Here is a 20,310-nt window from a genome sequence, read left to right on the forward strand (position 1 = left end):
TGGGGAACTCGCCGCCTCCTCTCCCTCCCCCGGCTCATCCATGGGCCCTCCTGCCTCCCGGCCCTCGGCAGCCTGTGCAGCGCCTTCGAGAGCGCGGGGCTCGGCGGGCCCGTCTGCCCTGGGCTCTGCCTCCGGGAGCGCCGAGCGGGCGGAGGACCCGGCGCTGGGCACCACCCGCAGCCGCGTAAGGAACTGAGGCAGCGCCCGGCTGGAGGCGCAGGACCGCGGGGGCCGAGGCGGGAGCACGCTAAGGAAGAGGGAGGAGAGCCGAGGGCAGCCACCATGGCCTTCCCGCACTTTGGACACCCGTATGGCAGCGCTTCCCAGGTAAGAGGCGCCTCTTTTGGGGGGGGGGGCGGGGGCGACTGGATGGAGGGGGTACCCAGTGCACCCGCCTGTCCCTGAGCGCCCTCCTCTCCGATGGGTCTCCCGGGAAACCAGAAGCAGCAGGGACCAGGTGACAAGGTACCACAGTCCACTCCCTGAGCGCAAGCCTGGAAGAGGGGGTGACCCCAAACCGGGACCCTCTGACCCTGCGCTCAGGAGGAGGGTGGGGTCCGGGGAGCTTCCAGACAGGCCCCCTTACTGCACAGAGAGCCGGCTGAGGTGGCCGGCAGGGCCCAGGGCAGGAGACTGCCAGTCCAGGACGCTGTCCATCCCACAGCTGTCCTGCTGCTGTTCGTGGTTGACCTCTGTTCTTCCCTCCCCCACTTCCTTGGGTCCGTCCAAGCTCGCTGCTTCTGGTTCCTTCCCTCTTACAGGCCTGTGTGGGCACTGTGCGGGGACCAGGGCTTCCTGGAGAAATTCTGGGGGCGCCCACCCCTGTTCTCCAGTTTCTCTCCAGAGTGCAGGGTAAAACTTCCTGGGGTCTAGTCCCTTCCCGGCCTCTGACCCCCTTTGTGACCTTGGACAAGCCTGCCCGCCCTTCCTGTCAAATGGGGGTCTGTCTGCCTGAGACGGGATGAAGGTTTCCAGGGCCAACTTCCAACTCTGCCTTTGCAGGACCCTGTGATGGGGACGGGGCGGGGGAGCCAGCAGAGTGGGTTTCAGAATGTCCTCAGTGGCCGGGCCCCGGGGGAACTGCAGCCTTAGCGACAGCTCAGGAGCGTCTCTGAGGGCCGTTTGGATGAATCTCGTCTTCGGATCCCCCCTGTGCAGGGCTCAGCGGAATGCTCAGCGGAATGCTCAGCCCGCGGCGGCGTTTGGGTGGTGTTGAATGAAGGAGCGATCCCGTGTTGGGGTCTCTGACCTCCCATGCCTTCTCTCTCGCCCCCGCCCCCCTAGTTCCTGGTGTCTGCAAACTCCAGCGCCACTTGCTGCGAATCCTCCCCGCGCTCCGTCCCTGATGTGGCCTCGGGCTCCAGCCCGGCGGCTGCCGCTCTCTGCTTAGCTCCCTACGACAGCCGGCTGCTGGGCAGCGCGCGGCCGGAGCTGGGCACGGCCCTGGGCATCTATGGAGCCCCCTACGCGGCCGCTGCGGCTGCCCAGAGCTACCCCGGGTACCTGCCCTACAGCCCGGAGCCACCCGCGCTGTACGGGACGCTGGTGAGTGCAGGGGGTGGGACCTGGGTCTGGGCTCCAGAACCCATCGCCCAGGGGCAGAAGCTGCGGGGGAAATCCACTGTGACGTCTCCAGGGAAACCTAGGAAGGACGCCCAGCTCCTTGGAGGACAGGCAGTGGTTGGGGTCACAGTTTGCAGAAGTCCATGCTGTTTAGAAAACATTTGCATCTCTATTCACACATTTGCATCTCTATTCACACATTTGCATCTCTACTCACAAGTTGGTTGGCAAGTCCCAACTCCCCTCAAGGTACAGCTGAGGAAGCTGGGGTCCATACCTTCCCCAGAGTCACTGAGAGATACGCAGGGTCAGGGACCAGCTCTGCTGGAAACTGAGGCAGGGGAGGCCCCCAGGTGGTGGAGGAAGGGGAGGGACGCACCAGTGGTAACAGTCGTCATAACCACTAACGTGTAACTACTGCTTATGCTGCCCCAGGCATTCCTCCTGCCAGCGCTCTTCTCCCATAGCCTACGGGAACACTATTGTCCCCGTTAACCGCGGGGAAACAGAGGCATGGCGAGGTTAGCAACCCTTCCAAGATCACACGGCCAGTTCGAGGTCGTGGGTACTGGAATTGAACTTGGACCGGACTGCTCTGGGGGTTTACACCCTTAGCGCAGACCCCACCTGGTCTCCTCCCCAAACGTGGGGAGAACTGAATCCTTCCTTCCTCCTTCCCCTCCCCTCCCCCCACCAGAACGCCCAGTATGAGTTTAAGGAGACCGCAGGGAGCTTTGCGCCCAGCCTCTCGCAGCCGGGCGCCTATTACCCCTACGAGCCCACGCTGGGGCACTACCCCTATGACCGGTAAGGTGTCGGGGGTAAGGTGTGTGGGGTAAGGTGTGTGGGGGTGAGGTGTGTGGGGGTGAGGTGCGGGGGGGTGAGGTGCGGGGGGTAAGGTGTGGGGGGTAAGGTGTGGGGGGGTGAGGTGTGTGGGGGTGAGGTGTGTGGGGGTGAGGTGCGGGGGGGTAAGGTGCGGGGGGTAAGGTGTGGGGGGTAAGGTGTGGGGGGCTGAGGTGTGTGGGGGTGAGGTGTGTGGGGGTGAGGTGCGGGGGGGTGAGGTGCGGGGGGGTAAGGTGCGGGGGGTAAGGTGCGGGGGGTAAGGTGTGGGGGGGTAAGGTGTGGGGGGTAAGGTGTGGGGGGTAAGGTGTGGGGGGGTGAGGTGTGTGGGGGTGAGGTGCGGGGGGGTGAGGTGCGGGGGGTAAGGTGCGGGGGGTAAGGTGCGGGGGGTGAGGTGTGTGGGGGTGAGGTGTGTGGGGGTGAGGTGCGGGGGGTAAGGTGCGGGGGGTAAGGTGCGGGGGGTAAGGTGTGGGGGGGTGAGGTGTGGGGGGGTGAGGTGTGGGGGGGTAAGGTGGGGGGGTAAGGTGTGGGGCACACTGGTGGCTGGCAGGGAGTGTCCTTCCCCACCCGCTGCCCGGAGAGGGCCGATCTGGGCAGCAGCCAGTGGGAAGGGGGATGAGTGGGAGGGACGGGAGCAGAGCCCCTCCCCAGGCCGCACCCCCTCCTGCCTGCCGGCCCAGGTGTCCCCACCCCCCCCCCCAACTGTGAGCGGGGTTCCCCCTGCAGGTACCACGCGGCCACGGAGTTGGGTGGCGCGGGGCGCAGGAAGAACGCCACCCGGGAGACCACGAGCACGCTCAAGGCCTGGCTGCACGAGCACCGCAAGAACCCCTACCCCACCAAGGGCGAGAAGATCATGCTGGCCATCGTCACCAAGATGACGCTCACCCAGGTGTCCACCTGGTTCGCCAACGCGCGCCGGCGCCTCAAGAAGGAGAACAAGATGACCTGGGCGCCCAAGAACAGAGGCGGGGAGGAGCTGAGGGCCGAGGAGGGGGCCCGGGAGTCGCCGGGCTGCTGCCTACGGGGTGAGGCCCAAGGTATCCGCCACGGGCACCACGCCAGCTGCCCGCTGCTGCCCACGGGGTGGGCTTTAGGGAGGGCGCTGCTCGCTGACCCTGGCACCTGCCTCCCCCTGCAGGCCTCAGGGCCTGTGCCCGCGGGTACCCTCTGCCCCGCCTCCCCTACAGAACCAGCTTTGTCTGGACTAAAGTGACACCTGGGCAGGTCCTTCCAGGCTGCCTAAGCCAATGCATCCCCCTCATCCTTTCTAAGGCCAGCCCCCTTTAACCCTTTCACAATGGAGCACTGTGACCCCTTCAGGGCCCCCAGAAGCCCTTTCCCTGGATGAATTCCTGGGTGTCTGGCACCTCTTTAGCTCTTGCTGCTTTACATCCCACACACCAGCCACCTGGGCGTGCGGAAACGAGATAGAAATTACCCCCTTGCCTTTTTAGATGGGTTTCCCCCGGCCTGGGGGCTGGGGGCGAATGGAGAGGAGGAGAGGTCTGGTGGGCTGGGGTCCAGGCTGGGGCAGGCGTTCTCTCCCTGGGGCCCTGGTGAGGGCTGGTGTGGTCCTCCTGGTGGAGGACTCCCAGCATGCCCCAGGGCCGGGCACATCTCGCTAAAAGCTTCTGGGGACGGGCACTCCCGCAGATTTCCCTGGGGGCCGGCCTGGCGCTTTTCTCACTCCCTCCTCCCGTCCTGCAGACCTCGCTGCGAGCCGGGAAGCTCAGGGACTCCTCCGGCTGAGTGACCTGGAGGACCTGGAGGAAGAGGAGGGGGAAGAAGAGGAGGAGGAGGAGGATGAAGAGGAGGCAGAGGTCATGGACAGGCTCGTGGAGTGCCACAAGGACGCGCAGCCGCTGCCGACCCCATGTGCCCTGGCTCCCCTGGGCCGGCCGGAGCGCGGGGAGCGCGGCCTGAAGGCACCCCGCTTCTCTTTCCCCGAGCCCCCGGGATCCTCGGGAGAAGCTAACTTCCTGCGGGCGGAGCCAGGAGCCCCCGCCCTGACCACGCACTCCCCCTGCGGCCAGAAGCCGCGCATCTGGTCCCTGGTGCACACGGCCACCGCCCAAGGAGCGCCCCCCGCCCCGCCCAGAACCCGCAGCAGCCCCGAGTGCCGCCTGACTCCCCGACAGCCCCCCGCAGGCCTCAGAGACTCCGCACCGGACCGGCCTTGTTGCCTCGGAGCCAGAGCCTTCGGGAAGCCCGCGCTGGCCATGCAGGCACTGCCCCTGAGCTGCGCCCCGTGCCCGCGGCGGAGGGAGGCAGCCGGGCAGTGCCAGTACCCGCCGCCGTCCGGAGCAGAAGGTAGCGGGCCCCCCATGGCGCTGGGACTGTGTCCAAAAGACCCCTGCCCGCGCGCTGCCCGGCCCGCGGCATACCCTTCGGGACCCTTGGGCACGCCAGGTTACACCTGGCACGGGATGGGCGCACGGCCCTCTTTGAAACGGAAGCTTAGAGATAGCAGTCCTGGCGTTCCCTCATGTAAAAGCCAAATAACAGTAAAAAGCTCCGAGGGAGGCAGTGGCGAAAGAGATGGGCAGCCACCCCTCTGCACTGGCACCCGGGGACCTGCCAGGTACGCCAGGTGGGCACCCTCAGGACCCTCTGGCACAGGAGCCCTGGTCCCCTGCCTGCCCTGCAGAGGAGGGCGGTGTGCCCCTGCTATGCTTGTGTCCGGGTTTGCTGGGGCTGGGCAGGCCCCTGGAGTCCCCGGAAAGTGGGAAGGGCAGGGCCAGAGCCACAGTTTGCAAGGCCAGGGCTTACGAGAGAGCCTCCCATCCTCTCCGCAGCCCCGCAGGCACCTGGGGAGGGCAGCCGGGGTTGGTGATGTCCTTGGAGCCAGAGCTCTCACCGCAAGATCACCCCTAAGCGGGGTGTGACTGCCAATCCGCGTCTCCTCCCCACTGCCCCCTCCCCGCTGGGCCTCCCCATACAAGGCCATTCCCGAGAAATTGGCCGCCTCCGGCCCTGACCGTCAGAGTTCTGCTCTTTGTGGTCTTTTCTCCCAGGATTAGCGGAAATTGGGTTCCATTGTTATTTGAATTTACACACAAAGGCGCCCACGTGTTACCTCTGGCGGGCAAATTGCTTCTAGACCTCGGATTCCCTGCGGAGGAGACTCCCCTGGCCTCCAATTTCCCAGGAACCGCCGCCCCAGGCCGCCGGGTTTTAATCAACCTCTCCTCTCTCAGCAGGTTAGCGCCCCGGTGCGATTTGCGGAAATCAGCTCGACTTCGCCGACTCACCGACTCACCTTCACTCCGAGAAGCGGGGAGACCTCCCTAGGAACTGGGGGCTCTCTGCCCCCCCCCGCCCCCTTTAAGAGACGGACAGACCCACAGAAACCAACCCTCCCGCAGGCGCTCCTTGCACGCGGAGCTGGGAGTGGGGGGCAGAGGGGCGCCCCTCAGATCCCAGAGAAAGTGGTAGGTTACCTGGTGGGAGGCGGGGCCAGTCTGCCTCCCTGCTCTGGATCCAGGGTCTGAGCTGCTCCCTCCCCTTGTCACCACCCCTGTCACGTTGTAACGTCCACGCTGACCTGGCCCCTAAGGGTCATCTGTGTCTACACCCCCTTCCCCCATTCCTTGTGTCCTTAAAAATAATCAAGCCGGACCTAAGACCTAAGCTGTGTGGCCTCTCTGTGACAGGGGCGATTGGGGAGGGGGGGAGGACTGGGATTGGGGAGGGGGGGAGGACTGGGATTGGGGAGGGGGGGAGGACTGGGATTGGGGAGGGGGGGAGGACTGGGATTGGGGAGGGGGGAGGACTGGACGTGGTGTGGGCTGCAGACCTCAGCCCCCAGTTTCTGGGAGAGAAATTGACAGGGTTTGGGCTCAGGCCCGGGCGCCTGCAGCCTGGGAACTCCGAGCCCCAACCCAGCTCCCTGCGCCCATCCTGTGCCCGACAGGCTGTCTTCACGGGCCTGGCTGTCTCCGGGCTGAAACCTGGGCGCAGGAGGTGGGGACTGAACTGGGAGGTCGGGAATGGTGGGAGCTGTCAGACACTTGTCTGGAAGCTGCGTGTGGTTCCCTCGTACTTGGGTTTTAACATCCTTGGTTGGATGGGACCGTGGGGATCTTCGCGGCCCTCCCTTGGCACTGGCTCTAGGACCCCGCGCTCCTAGGATGGGGCGGGATGGCGAAGTCTGACAGCTTGCCAGGCCGGCCTAGGGGAGACCCGGGCATTCTTTCCCTTAAACCGGGTCAGCAAACACTTCGAGCCCTGGCCCACCCATGGGAGCGGGCGGGCAGGGAAGGGGGCTTTGTCCCTCGGTGTGGGGAGCGGAGGGATGAGTGCCTGAATCCTGGGTGCAGTGGCTTCGGTTTCAGCCAGCTAGCGAGCTCCCAGGTGCTCAGGGGAAAGAGGGAGGGGCATCGGGGCCTGGGCCTAGTAGGGAGCTCTGAGCTCCGGGGAGCGGGGATGGCACCTGGGGTGTGTGCCTATTGGCTTGACCCTTGAGCAGCTGGGCCTCCCCTGCTGGGCTCCGCTGGACCCGCCCTGGTGGGGGGATGGCCTTTCAGACCCCAGCGAGGGTGCCAGCTGGGCAGTCCCTGGAGTCTGGGATGGAGAGGGTCTGTGACCTGGGGAGAAGGGAAGGAGAGAGATTGTAAGAGCCCTGGAGGCTGCAGAGGAAGGGGATGGTTAAATGGGGACAGGCGGCAGGCTACTCCCTGACACCCCTGTCTCTCTCCCCCAGCTTCCTCCCACGCTGGGAGTCAGAAGGGTCTAGAAGAAATGCTGAAATACCCCTGGCCAGTGTTGAGCTGTTGCCGGGAAGAAACAAGCTGGAGAGCCCAGGGAGGCTAAGAGAAGGGGATCCAGGCTCCCTGAGGGGCAGCTGTGCCCTGGTCTTGCTGCCACACCCCTGGGGCTGTAAGAGCAGGCTTGGGCTAGGTAGGGGTGGACCAGCCTCTTACATGGATGTCAGTGTCTGCAGAGGGCGGAGGCGGAGGAAAAGGCCCGTCTGCTCCAGGAGTGAGCATCTTCGGCAGCTCCTTGGGGGCCTGGCTTGGGCGGGCTCCACCCCCACAATACACAGGGTTTTACAGTTGGTCATATGAAAAAGTAATGCATTAATTCATACCTAATAATACAAGCACGGGCTTTGTGTTTCGAGCACGCCTTCAACTGTCAATCGATGCAATCTGCTTTCTTGTTTGAAAGGAAACATAGTTGGTGATGAGCATGACACGTCAAAATGGAGATTGTGTGACCAAGGGGGCCTGGGACTCAGGGAGAATGCTGGCCAACCTCAGTCTCAGCCAGATTATCTCCCCCCCAACCCCCTAGAATCCCAGTTCCTAACCCTGTCAGTCATCATCTCATGAACTGTCTATGACTTCCAGCCACCAACCAGCCAAATAAAGTCCAACTCAGGCACTCACCCATCTTAGCACTGCCATGTGACCCCAATGCAATGTGACACGACCTGGAATGAGTGCAGACTCACTTCCGACACCAGCCACAATTAAAAAAAAAAAATTATTGATTTCAGAGAAGAAGGGAGAGGGAAAAATAGAAACATCAATGATGAGAGAGAATCAGGGATTGCACTGGCCACAATTTGAGGGGTCCTCAGGTCATCTGAACTTCTGACCAAAGGGCTATAATTTGGGGGGTTCCCGTGACCCCGGTGCCTTGATAGCCCCTCTGATTGGTCACTATTCCCTTAGACTGGTTACTATAGTAACTCCTGGGCTCAAAGGTTGAACCTCAACTGGGACATTGTCCCCCCTCCTTCCTTACTATTTTCCTATTCCCTTTGGGCTTTCTTCTTCTCCTTCTAAATGAAGGGTTTCCTTCTCTTTATTTTATAAGTATAGACCTGCTGTTCCCAGCTTCCTCAGTCTATGGAAATGTACCTTCTGCTGCTCTGCAGCCCTGTGCTTCCTCCACGTCCCCTTCATTTCCACAATTCCTAAAATTTCCCAAACCTGTCCTATTTTACCCCCAAATTCCTGTTTCATCAAGAGGTGGCCATTTGCAAGCCAGGAAGAAGGATCCGCATTATTAACCGGTAAATATTTATTTTTAAATCCGCACTACTAACCGGTAGACATTTATTTTAAAAATAGGCACTACTAACCAGCAAATGTTTTTAAAAATCCGCACTACTAACCCGTAAATATTTATGAAAAAAAAATTCACATTATTAGCCAGTATGACGATTAGCAGGTCCACCAGTTAATAATGTGGATTTTTCAATGAAATATTTACCAGGTGCACCAGTTAACAGTGCAGATTCTTCCAACGAACTATATAGCGGTATATATAAAAAGATTTACTTTACTCCCTCCCTAACAAGGATCTTACATGAAGGCACAGACCAGGGACTGATTTCTTTCTACTCTGAGCTGAAAAACATCATGACCCACGCTCCTGGGAGCTGTGGAAGCCCACTCTTTCCATCCTGGGGGGCAGACTGCCGCCCCCTTTCCCCTCTGAGGCCTCTTCTCCCCATTTCCTCGTCTATTTCCAGCCACTGCTCAAAGCCAAGTGCAAAGTCTTCCTTAGAGATCATGACCCACAAAAATACAAAGCCCTTTCTCAGGTGAGGAAACGGAGACCCAATGGGAGGGCAGGGGACTGGCTCAGGGTCACAGCTGAGAGGGACCCCAACTTTCCACTCAGGGTCCTCTTGGGCTCCTCCTTTCCTCCTTCCCCCCAAACACACACCACACACACACACACACACACACACACACACACACACACGTCCTCTGGGAAGTTCCCTCCCTGTGTCCCTTCTGCTTCCGGACACAGATGCGCCTGCCCTGCTCCCCGGGGACCCTCCAGCCACCCTCACTGACCCGTGGCTTAGGGTCCGGAAAATTAAACTGCGAAAAGATAAACATGATTTCCAGTCGGCTTTGCAGGATTAAGGCTTGTAATAAAGAGCATTAGCTGGAGGTTTCTTTCAAGGCGCTCTCGACCACGCCTCCTCCTTAGGGACTATGGAGACCCCTCCCCCCTCAGGCTTTTTGGGGGGGAAGGAGAGGCCGTTGGTGTGGGGCTCCAGCTAGCCATTCTGAGGCCAGAGAGGCCCCTCAGCATCACAGGGTATCAGCACTCGCAGGTGGGGAAAGTGGAGGCTCCAGAGAAGGCACCCACCCAAGCCAGAGGCTAAATGTCTGATCAGGGAGTTGAGGATGGAGGCTTGGGAGCGGGCAGGGTCCTGACCCCCAAAGGGCCTCCAGCCAATCAGCCTTTTCCTTGGGGAAGAAAGCCCACCTGAGCCCTCCGACCTCACCGCCAGGACCTCGGGGGGGGGGGGTTCTCCATCTCTTGTCCTGGGTGCCTAGCCTCTCCCTGCATCCCCCACATCACAGCAGCCTCCCCAAACCGTAGCAGGAGCCTGCAGCCAAGGCTGTCCCCAAGACCCGGGCCTGGTTGCCTGGAGACAGTGGGGTATGAGAAGAGCCAAAGAGTCGCCTGGGATCCCAGGAAGTGGCTCTCCATCCCATTCCCACCTTATTATGTGGAGGACCAGCCCCGTCCCCTCTCTCGGTCTCCCCTGCTATAGAGTACAGGGATGGGCTGGATCTCCATGGGGGCGGGGGGGTAGGGGGGGCCTGAGAATGGCCCATCTGAGCCTATGATTATCCCAGCAGCAATCTGTTCCCACCCTCTCTGCCCTCAGGGAGCGCCTCCTGCAAATCTCCCCGCATAATCTCCCAGAATCATATTTTGAATACAGTTTTGATTAAACAGCAGAGCCCGGGGAGGGAGGGCACAGCCCTGCTCCCCATGCTGAGCCTGCTGGTGCCCACCGACAGCTGGCCTGTGAGCACCGAGAAGTGCCTGCGGCAGACACAGGGCAGTGCGGTTCTCAGAGCTGAGTCTGTAAGCCCTGGGCTCCACACTACCGATGGCTCAAACCTCCCTTCCGTCAGCCGGGGGCGGCCACCAGGGGCCCAGGTGGAGACCAGCTGAACCAATGTCTATAGATTCCTCTCCAGCGGGAGTCAGCACCTTCGCATTGGACTCTCCGGGTGACCTCAATGGTCACATTCGGCTCTAAGATCCTATGACCCTGGTAGTGATAATAGCATGTGGAGCCCTTAGCATGTGCCAGACTCCATGCCATGTCCTTTCCCTGCCCTGATCATGTAACAGTCCTGGAGAGCATTATATTGTGCTCCCTGATGTGCCCACCTCCTAAATGATGAAACTGTATCTCTGGGACTCCAGCTTGCCCTCCTTGATCCGTGTTTGGCAAACTATCGCCCATAGATCTCCACCATCAAAATCAGCCCGTGAGGGGAGAATCCTTGGGGCTGTGGGTTAGAAGATCTATCTTGGTAACTAACAAGCCCCCTAGGTCAGTGGTTGGTAAACTCATTAGTCCACAGAGCCAAACATCAACAGGACAACTGAAATTTCTTTGGAGAGCCACATTTTTAAAATTTACACTTCTTCTAACGCCACCTCTTCAACATAGACTTGCCCAGGCCGTGGTATTTTGTGGAAGAGCCACACTCCAGGGGCCAAAGAGCCGCATGTGGCTCTCGAGCCTCAGTTTGCCGACCACTGGGCTAGTAAATCCATGTTTATGATTTGTGAGATTAAAAGGTGATTATGATTAAGGTGATTATGATTTGTGAGATCATCAGAGACAGGTGTCCTCCCTCAGGGCCTGTGCCTGCCTCCAAATGGGCTTCCTTTAGCGCCTTGGAGACCCAATCCCAGAGTCACGGTGCTGACAGTGACACGATGATGAGTATAGAGAAGTCCTCCTCCACCCCAGTGAGGCCCACAGCCAGCCAGGGAGGTGTCTCATTCTGTTTTGATGTTTAGCACCGTTATCCAATCTGTACCCCAGGCCAGTTCGATCTAGTCTCTAAGGGAGAGGCCCAGCAGTGGTTGTTTTCTTTTTGTTTGTTTGTTTGTTTGTTTTTGTTTTGTTTTTGTTTTTTAAAGCTTCCAAGTGATTCCGATGAGCAACCAAGGCTGAGAACCAGGGCACTACAACCAGGCCGTTCCTCATTGCAGCCCTGGCATTTTCTAGAAGCTGGGTGGAGGTGAGAGGTAGAGCTTGGCCCACTGAGAGTCTAGAAGCCTATGATTTTCCCTTGGAATCTATGAATCTTTCTGGTTTCCCCACGGTCACATGAAGGGTGATATGTACATTTTCCCTCCATGGTTTGGGGTTAGGGCTTCCCCATGTGGATTCTGGAGAGTCACAAACTTTCCCTTCCTAAGAGGCACTAACCCAGACCCCAGGAAGCACAAGGCCAGTTAGGACGCAGGTGGCCAGGAGGAGGGTGCCGACTGGTCTGCGCCGGTCCCTTGCCACAGAGGGTGCTGGTGGGGCAGGCCTCTGGCTGTCCATCAACTCCCCCATCGGCGTCCTGGCCTGACCATGCGTGTGTCGCCCTGATGTGGGAGAAGAGGGCAGGGACAGGGACTCAAGTGCCGTGAAGTGCCTGACGCTTCGTACGATCTCAGAATAACTCTCCACTCCGCACAGGAGAAAGCGAGGTCTTAAGTAAGTGAAGTCCTTTGTTCCAGGCCCCAATGCCAGGAAGTGGCAAGGTTGGGGACTTCATCCAGGTCTGGGTGACCCCAAAGCTCAGGCTACCCCCCCCCCCCAATAATGGCAGAAGGCGGAGGGCATCTGCTCTCAGACCACACTGTGCAGAAAACCAGTGAGAACCAGACTCCCCAGTTCGGAATCCCAGCTCTGCCATTAACCAGTGGCATAACCTGTCCTGGACTCAGTTTTCTCGCCTCTAAAATGGAAATAACAGTACCTGCCTCACGGGACTGCTGTGAGGATTCAACAGGGACTATGTAAAGCGTTAGAATCGTGCCTGGGCCGAAACCAGTTTGGCTCAGTGGATAGAGCGTCGGCTTGGGGACTGAAAGTTCCCAGGTTCGATTCCGGGAAAGGGCATGTACCTTGGTTGCGGGCACATCCCCAATAGGAGGTGTGCAGGAGGCAGCTGGTCGATGATTCATTCTCATCGGTGTTTCTAACTCTCTGTCACTCTTCCTCTCTGTAAAAAATCAATAAAAATATTTAATAAATAAATAAATAATAGAATTGTGCCTGGCCCAGAGCAAGTATTGTACCAAATGCCAATGGCAACTTCTCCTGCTCTACCTCAACTACCCCTGCCACCAGCATGCCCCTTCCTCCCTCATCCCTATTCCCCGCCCCCCCCCGCCCACCCACCACCCTGCCCCCCGAGGCCTGGAATCACTGTTGTGCACCCTGATCTGCAGCCCAGCCTGCCTGGCCAGCTCATCATGCCGAGTCCGTGCTCAGCTCCTGCGTGTCCCTCTTACCTAGAGCAAAGACACGGGGTCACCCACTAGGTGTCCATTTAGGGAGAAACCTCCCCAAGTGGGTTTTATGAATTGCTCCCACTTCCCCTTATCAAGATTAATGGCGCCACGGCCCACGGTCAGCCCTCCCGTGGTCGCCGCTAATGGCTTCCACCCCACACGCGCTTCCTCCGCTTTGCCTCGTTCAGAGAGTCATTCTGTACGGCGAGGCTGCGCTAATGGCCACTCGGTGCTAATGACGCCTCTTAAGTGCATAAGGAGCATCTCTAAGTGCCACACGGGTGGCCCACTGCCCGGGGACAACAGCTATTGACATTGACCCCAGGCAAGGTCACAGCGGCCATCGGGCTGGGGCTGGGCCTCCCCGTGGGGACGGTGGGGACACTGGGAAAGGCCTCCTTGTTCCCCGGGGCCCCTCAGACGTGCATACTTACTGAGCCCGCTGTGTCCATGTCAGAGCGTCACGGCCAATGCTAGTTCTCACGGCTCCTTTCAGACTCAGGCCAAATCCAAACATACACTATGTTCACTTGCTGTTTTCTTTAAATATCTCACTTTCACTTTTTAAAATATGTATATGTTTTTAAATATATTTTATTGATTTTTCACAGAGAGGAAGGGAGAACAATAGTCAGAAACATCGATGAGAGAGAAACATTGATCAGCTGCCTCCTGCACACCCCTACTGGGGATATGCCCGCAACCAAGGTACATGCCCTTGACCAGAATCGAACCTGGGACCTTTCAGTCCCCAGGCCGATGCTCTCTCCACTGAGCCAAACCAGTGAAAGGAAGGGAGAGGGAGAGGGAGAGAGATAGAAACATTAATGATGAGAGAGAATCATTGGTCAGCTGCCTCCTGCACATCCCCTACTTGCAACCTGGGCATGTGCCCTGACCACCGGGAATAGAACCGTGACCTCCTGGTTCGTAGGTCAACACTCAACCGCTGAGCCACACTGGCCGGGCCCCTTTCACATCTTTTAAGTAAAATTTTGGGGCAGAAAAACATTGCACAGCTCCCCACTCTCAGTCCGCCCTTCCCTTCCTGGTGGCCACCCTGACATGCTCAGCTGGTCCAGGGGCAGCCTGACAGCACGATGGAGGATATCAGCATGGGAGGAAGAGCAGCTGGCTTCCTATCCTGGCCCTGCCCCTTAGCGGCCTCCCTCTCTCCCAGCCTCCGCTTCTGCAGGGGAAATGAGACGAACTGGACCTGAGCTTGTGGGCGGTGGCTCATCGGCTGAGGAGGAACCCCCGTGCTGGATGCTCAGTGTTCGCTCGGGGACTGGCACGGTGCTCCGTCAACACGGGCGGGGGCTGTTTCAACCCGCTCCGGGCCGGTCGGACGCCCTGGGGAAGTGCCCCACAGCACCAGCCTGCCATCCAGTCCCGCTGCCATCCCGTACAGACTCCAGTTCCCGGTTCTCATGGGCCACCTCCCTGTGGGGTCTCCATTCCGTCAGCCAAGGGCCGTTCGTTCCCCAAAGATGGACGTGGGCACGTGGGGACACTCTCAGAGGGAAGCATGGTCTCACTCCCACGCTTTCCCCTCCTGGGGGTTGACCTGCTCCCCAGGAGTGTGCGGTCCTCAGCAGCAGCTCCCCCTCCACAGAAAGCTCCCACCCCCCGGGTGGTGCAGGGCCAGTCCCCGTGGGTCGCCTGCCCGGTGCCCAGTCCTTGTCCCCTCCTCTCACTACTTCCCAGGAGGACACCGACCCTCCAGCCTTCCACTCCTGAAGCACACCGGCTCTGGTCTCGCTCTCCGCCCACCGTTTGTAGTGGGAGGGGCTGGTGTTTAGGCCCTTCTGCGAGGTGGGGGCAGAGCAGTGGGTGAGACCACCCTCAGGAAAGGGCCGCCCCTGGGCTGCTTGGAGCCAGGAGGGACATTGCTAAGGTCGATCCATAAGCCCTCAGAAAGCAAGAAAAAAAGGGGAGAGGGCAGGAGATCCATGAGAGAGAAGCAACGTGGAGCCTAGATCCGGGGGAGGAAGGGAGCTGAGGATGTGGAGATGAATGGGCCGGGGAGGTCAGCTCAGAGGTCAGAGGGCCAGGAGCCAGTGTGGAGCCCGTGAGGTGGGACATTCAGGAAAGCAAGTCCCCTGATGCTGGACATCCAGGAAATGTTCCCTAACGGGCAGCACGCTGCGTACGGGACCCAGGAGGCAGAAGGGTGTGGGGCAGTCTTATTTATTTATTTATTTTTTAACAAAACCGAACTCTCAAACACACACACAGATGCTTCTACTCCGAGAGGGAGGCGGCATCCCTTTGGCGGTGACACGGGAAGCCGGCCGCGGGGACAGGAGCCGAAGCCCTGTCTGTACGCAGCGGCGCCTCACGCTCTCTCTCCATCGGATTCTCAGCTGCCGCTCAGCCCCACCCCGTCACTGTGCCGTCTGACCCATGACACCCATGGGTTTCGCTTGACCCCTCTGTCAGGTGCCGTTAAATGGCCTGAAGTTAAAATGTTAATTACCATGAATCATTTTTTATGAAACGGCTCTGCCCAGCCGTAAATCCCGCCGCGAGAGGCCTCTCCCCCGGAGCTGACGGCCTGTGGAATCCTGACCGTCAGAAGGAGCCGGAATGGGAGGGCGTTTCTGGAGGGTTCCGTTCCGCAGAGGAACAGGAACAAATGCCTCCTGGTGGGAGAGAGGCTTGGACAACGAGGAAAGAGAAGGCAGCACGAAGTCCTTCGGCTGGAGGAGACCGTGAACTTGGCCGGGGCAGGGAGGGGTCTGTTTGGTCTAGCTTGTTCCCTACACCAAGCTCAGTAACCGATTCAAGGCAGATGCCACACAACGACAAACAACAACCAACCAACCCGACCTGGATGAGTGACTGACTGAGGAAGAAGAGAGGAAGGAAAGAGAAGGAAATGGGGAGAGGACACCGGGAGGGGGAAGTGCCACAGAAGGTGGGTGGGTACACCAAAGGCAATTGAAGAGGGAAGAGCCCACACTTCTGCCCTTGAGTTCAAGGTCCTGGGAACCTTCATATGGACGCATGTGGTTACTTATTTTTTGGCTAGATACCCTAATGTGCAATTACCTGCCTTTTTCCTGCTCAAGAGCAACCTATTTTAAAATCAATAAAAGAAAAGAAAGAGCCGAAACCGGTTTGGCTCAGTGGATAGAGTGTCAGCCTGCGGTCTCAAGGGTCCTGGGTTCGATTCCAGTCAAGGGCATGCGCAAGAGGCAGCTGATATATGACTCTCTTTCATCGATGTTTCTCTCTCTCTCCCTTTCTCTCTGTAAAAAATCAATAAAATATATATATATATATATATATATATATATATATATATATTTTTTTTTTTTTTAAAGAAAAAAGAAAAGAAAGAAAATCGATAAAAGTGTTGAAATGATTAGAACACACACACACACACACACACACACACACATATCATATGTTTCGAGGTAAATACAGGTCAGCTTCCTTTCAATGAGGACAAGAGGCCCGATGTACCACTGTAGTGGCTGGAGCTAATGATACTGGATCGGGCACTTAAAAGTTTGTAAGGAGGGTAGATCTCATGTCCAGTGTCCTTACCACAAAACAAAACTGAAATCTTAAAAAACCAAAATAAAACAAAACTTTGGGAGGTGTTGGACAAGTCGATGGCCTGGAATAGGGTGTCCCAGTGCAACACACTGTACCCATTCAATCAATGCAGTGTCTGTGCATCAATTATATCTCAGGAGAGGTGTTCAAACGTTCTCTTCATGGGTACAACCATGCACAGAATAGTAGACTGCAAGGTCAAGTTCACGTGCCAAGAGGAGTCCAGGGGTGACGTCTGGAAGATGAATTTCTTTGGCCAGGAAGCTACAGGTGTTAGAAGGTGGGGTGAGTGCCAGACAGCCCCGGGACAGCCCAGGCCCACTGCCGGAGGTCCGGGGAGGCCAGGAGGAGAGCACCACGTCAGGGATAGCAGCCAGAAGAACCCTCCCCCTCCGCCCCCCCAGCTTGGAGGTCAAGGAAAAAAACAACAAGCAACAACAGAGAAGAAACCGCAAGCCCTATTCGATGAGCGTTTCCACCGCGTGGAAATCGATGACGCCGCTGATTTCTAAAAGCCTGGCTTCATTAAGGTGATTGTCGCCGGTCCATCGAAGGCCACGGAGGAAATGAAATGGAGGCAGGGTGTTTTGAGGCCGGTCCCCAAAGGTTTCCAGCTGAGTACCTGCGACAGAGAATTAACTTTATCTTCATCAATACGCCGAATACTGAAAACGATAATGCCACCGTGTGAGCGTTTCAGTGCCTCCCCCCAGTCTCTAAGCATCGCCGCTAATTGGGATCCCAGCGCGGTAATGGCTGAAAGCAAGGCTCTCAGCTGAGACGGAGGGAAAGCGCCACTTTGGCAACGGCGCTGCCTTCATCTGTCAGAGGAAGGCGTCGCTTGCTGCCCAGAGACTCAGTCCTGGGCGAGTACGGGCCAGATGACAGAAACGGACCCTAACCAGCCAACCGGCCAACCAGCCAACCGGCCAACCGGCCAACCGGCATGGGTGAAAAAGCCCCTTGTTTTTCAGCCCATGTGCTCCCTGTGCCCTATGGAGTGCTTCGCAGTTTGCAGTGCGTTTCCATATGTGTTTTTTAATATATTATTGAATTTTTACAGAGAGGAAGGGAGAGGGACAGAGAGCTAGAAACATCAATGGGAGAGAAACATCCACCAGCCGCCTCCTGCACACCCCCCACCGGGGATGTGCCCGCAACCAAGGTACATGCCCTTGACCGGAATCAAACCTGGGACCCTTCAGTCCGCAGGCCGACGCTCTATCCCCTGAGCCAAACAGGTTTCGGATTCACATGCATGTTGTCATTGACCCTCACAAAGGGGGGTAGCTACCTGAATGGGGATTATGATCTCCCTTCGCAGTTAGAACTGAAAGATAAAGAGGTCACACAGCTAATATCTTGGGCTGGACTCCTCCCCTTCTCCCCCCCCCAGCCCCCAACCCCCGCCTGTCCCCCGGTCCCCACAAGCTAACTCTAATGCAAGATTTGAATACAAGTGGTCAATGTGGAAGATGATGGAAGGGAGTGGCAGCGCAGGAGAGGAGAAGGGAGACAGCAGACGAGGGAGTCAGTGCCAGCTGCATGGATAGGCAGGCTACCTCAGTGGGCAGCGGGGTCATGGCCCCACCGAGAGCCGCTGGAAACCAATGCTCAGCATGCCTTCTAGTTGTCCCGCTCAAGGACGAGGAAGCTAAAGCATGAGCCCTCCCAGTCCTCCAACATGTCCTCCCAGTCCAATGTTCACGCAGGGGCTCAGCTCCTCGGCCCCAAGGGCAGGCCAACCTGCAGCCAAGAGAGACCCCTCTCGGCTGCCCACAGAAGAATAGGACTAGTACATGCAGAAAGATAGGTGCCGAGGGGATAGGGGCTGGGCATTGTGCTGGCAGACCGTGTGTGTCTGCCCATCAGCAGCAAGCCCAACCTCTTCCTTCTGGCCCGCCTCCCAGCAAAGGGGGTTTCTAAGCCTCCTGCAGCTCAGAGTGGCTTGCTGTGGTCAAGGAGATGGAACACAGCACTCCTGGGGGCTTCTGGGAAAGAGCTGTATAAAGAGACCTCCCGCCGAAACCGGTTTGGCTCAGTGGATAGAGCATCAGCCTGTGGACTGTCAGGTCCCAAGTTCTATGCCGGTCAAGGGCATGTACCTTGGTTGTGGGCACATCCCCAGTGGGGGGTGTGCAGGAGGCAGCTGATCGATGATTCCCTCTCATCGATGTTTCTAACTCTCTATCCCTCTCTCTTCCTCTCTGTAATAAATAAAATAAAATAAAATACAATAAAATAAAATAAAATAAAATAAAATAAAATAAAATAAAAAAGAGACCTCTTCCCACTTCCTGCCTCCCTGTGCCCCTGCCTTTGGACAGGGCATGCCAGGTCATGAGGCCCAGGACAGAGGCAGCAACCATAACCAGGACCTCGGCCCTGGTCTCATTTCTATTCTGAGCCAGCACCGAAACTGCACACATCAGACCTCAAGGGTTGCAAACCATGACTGTCCTGTGGTTTAAACCACCACTGGTTGGCTTTTCGATTACTTGCAGCTGAATGCATTCCCAGCCAACACAAAATTGGATATTGTCTCTGAACGCAAAGTCCCCATCTTTGTCCATTTCCCTGTCTTTCCTGGTTCTGCAGGTGGTGTCAAATCTAAAGACAGCCTCGGCCTGATGTTCGTGAATGACCAAAAGAAGGCTGGTGGTTTTTAAAGCTGTAAACATAGGTCAGAGTTGAACAAAATTATGCGCTGGAAATCCTTAAAATAGAATGGTTATTGTCATGAACGGACTCATGTTGTTGTTTTCTCAAAAACGCTTTTCCGAGGTTCTACCTCAGAGTTTATTCTGAATGGATTATGTTATTCTTGCCCTCCACACACACCTCCCTCTCCGTACTCCCGGAGAACTGTTCACGGGTGGGTTTAACACAGCCCAGTGATCCACGAAGGAAGAAAGGGACATGGGTTACCTTCTGGCAGAAACCAAGGCCAAGGCGAACAGAAAACAAAAGTCTAAACAAACCATAGCCAACCAACAGTGCCAAGTTGGCTATTTCAGGAATACAGGGGCAAGTGTTGGAAGGAGAGGGGGGTATGACAGGCTGGATAGGGAGTCCTGGATCTTAGCCAAGTACAGACCCTGGGCCCCTGGGGAAGTCTTGTGTCCAGTCTAAGCCCGCATTCTCTCTCCAGTAAAATGGAAGGCTCCAAAGAACTCCCTCTGATGCACTGGGAATCTATTGATGACCTGCTTTTTCTTTCTTTCTTTTCAGCTGAAATTTATATATCTGGCCCTAGCTGGCTTGCCCCTGTGAATAGAGCATCAGCCTGCGGACTGAAGGGTCTCAGGTTTGATTCCAGTCAAGGGCACATGCCTGGGTTGCAGTCTCAGTCCCCAGTAGGGGGTGTGCAGGAGGTAGCTGATCAATGATTCTCTCCCATTATTGATGTTTCTATCTCTCTCTCCCTCTCCCTTCCTCTCTGAAATCAATAAAGAAATATATATATATATATATATATATATATATATATATATATATATATATATATTTAATTATATATCTGTGTGTGTTTTTAATGGACCCCATCTGTAATTAGAATTTACAACCAAACGCCTCACCTATCACCTTTAAATCTCTATTCCAAATATTAGTTGGGAAAAGGTTCTGGAGACCAAAAAAAATTCATCAACCACGTCAGAAATGGCATCCATTTATTTTAAAGTCTCCGGGTGCGACCAAAGCAGGCGGCATGTTAATATGACATTTACAAATCACCCCCAACCACTCTCTAATTAACTTATTGTGTGCCTTCCCTAAACTAACACACGCGGAATTAGAGGAGAAACACTTATTTGTTCCGTTGCTAAGGAACCAGTGTGATTTGCATAGTGGCGGGGGGAGAAAATCATTAGTATATTTAAGCTGCAACTCTATCTATTTATAACAGCCAGATTTAAAACAGGAGATCAACGTCTCAAGCCTCATTTATTTTCTCTCCCCGTTCTTAAGCAAGCAGCGCAGAGCAGCAGCGCGGTTTTACCTAAAACATAATATTAGCAAGAAGTTCCGTGGCGCTTGACG

The 20,310-nt window shown here is 56.9% G+C and overlaps 1 protein-coding gene across 1 annotated transcript; it reads left to right on the forward strand.

The window, feature by feature from the left end:
* Positions 1–282: 282 nt before the first annotated feature.
* On the forward strand, positions 283–18,938 carry IRX6 (iroquois homeobox 6; the record flags this gene model as incomplete). The annotated part of the gene is made up of 6 exons (XM_084906822.1): positions 283–327; positions 1,285–1,545; positions 2,261–2,370; positions 3,130–3,443; positions 4,114–4,716; positions 18,868–18,938. 6 exons carry the CDS (start codon positions 283–285, stop codon positions 18,936–18,938), a joined length of 1,404 nt encoding a protein of 467 aa, XP_084762948.1.
* Between the last annotated feature and the right edge of the window lie 1,372 nt (positions 18,939–20,310).

Source organism: Pipistrellus hanaki (assembly GCF_964339955.1).
Source record: "Pipistrellus hanaki genome assembly, chromosome: 15".
In the NCBI taxonomy this organism is placed as follows: domain Eukaryota; kingdom Metazoa; phylum Chordata; class Mammalia; order Chiroptera; family Vespertilionidae; genus Pipistrellus; species Pipistrellus hanaki.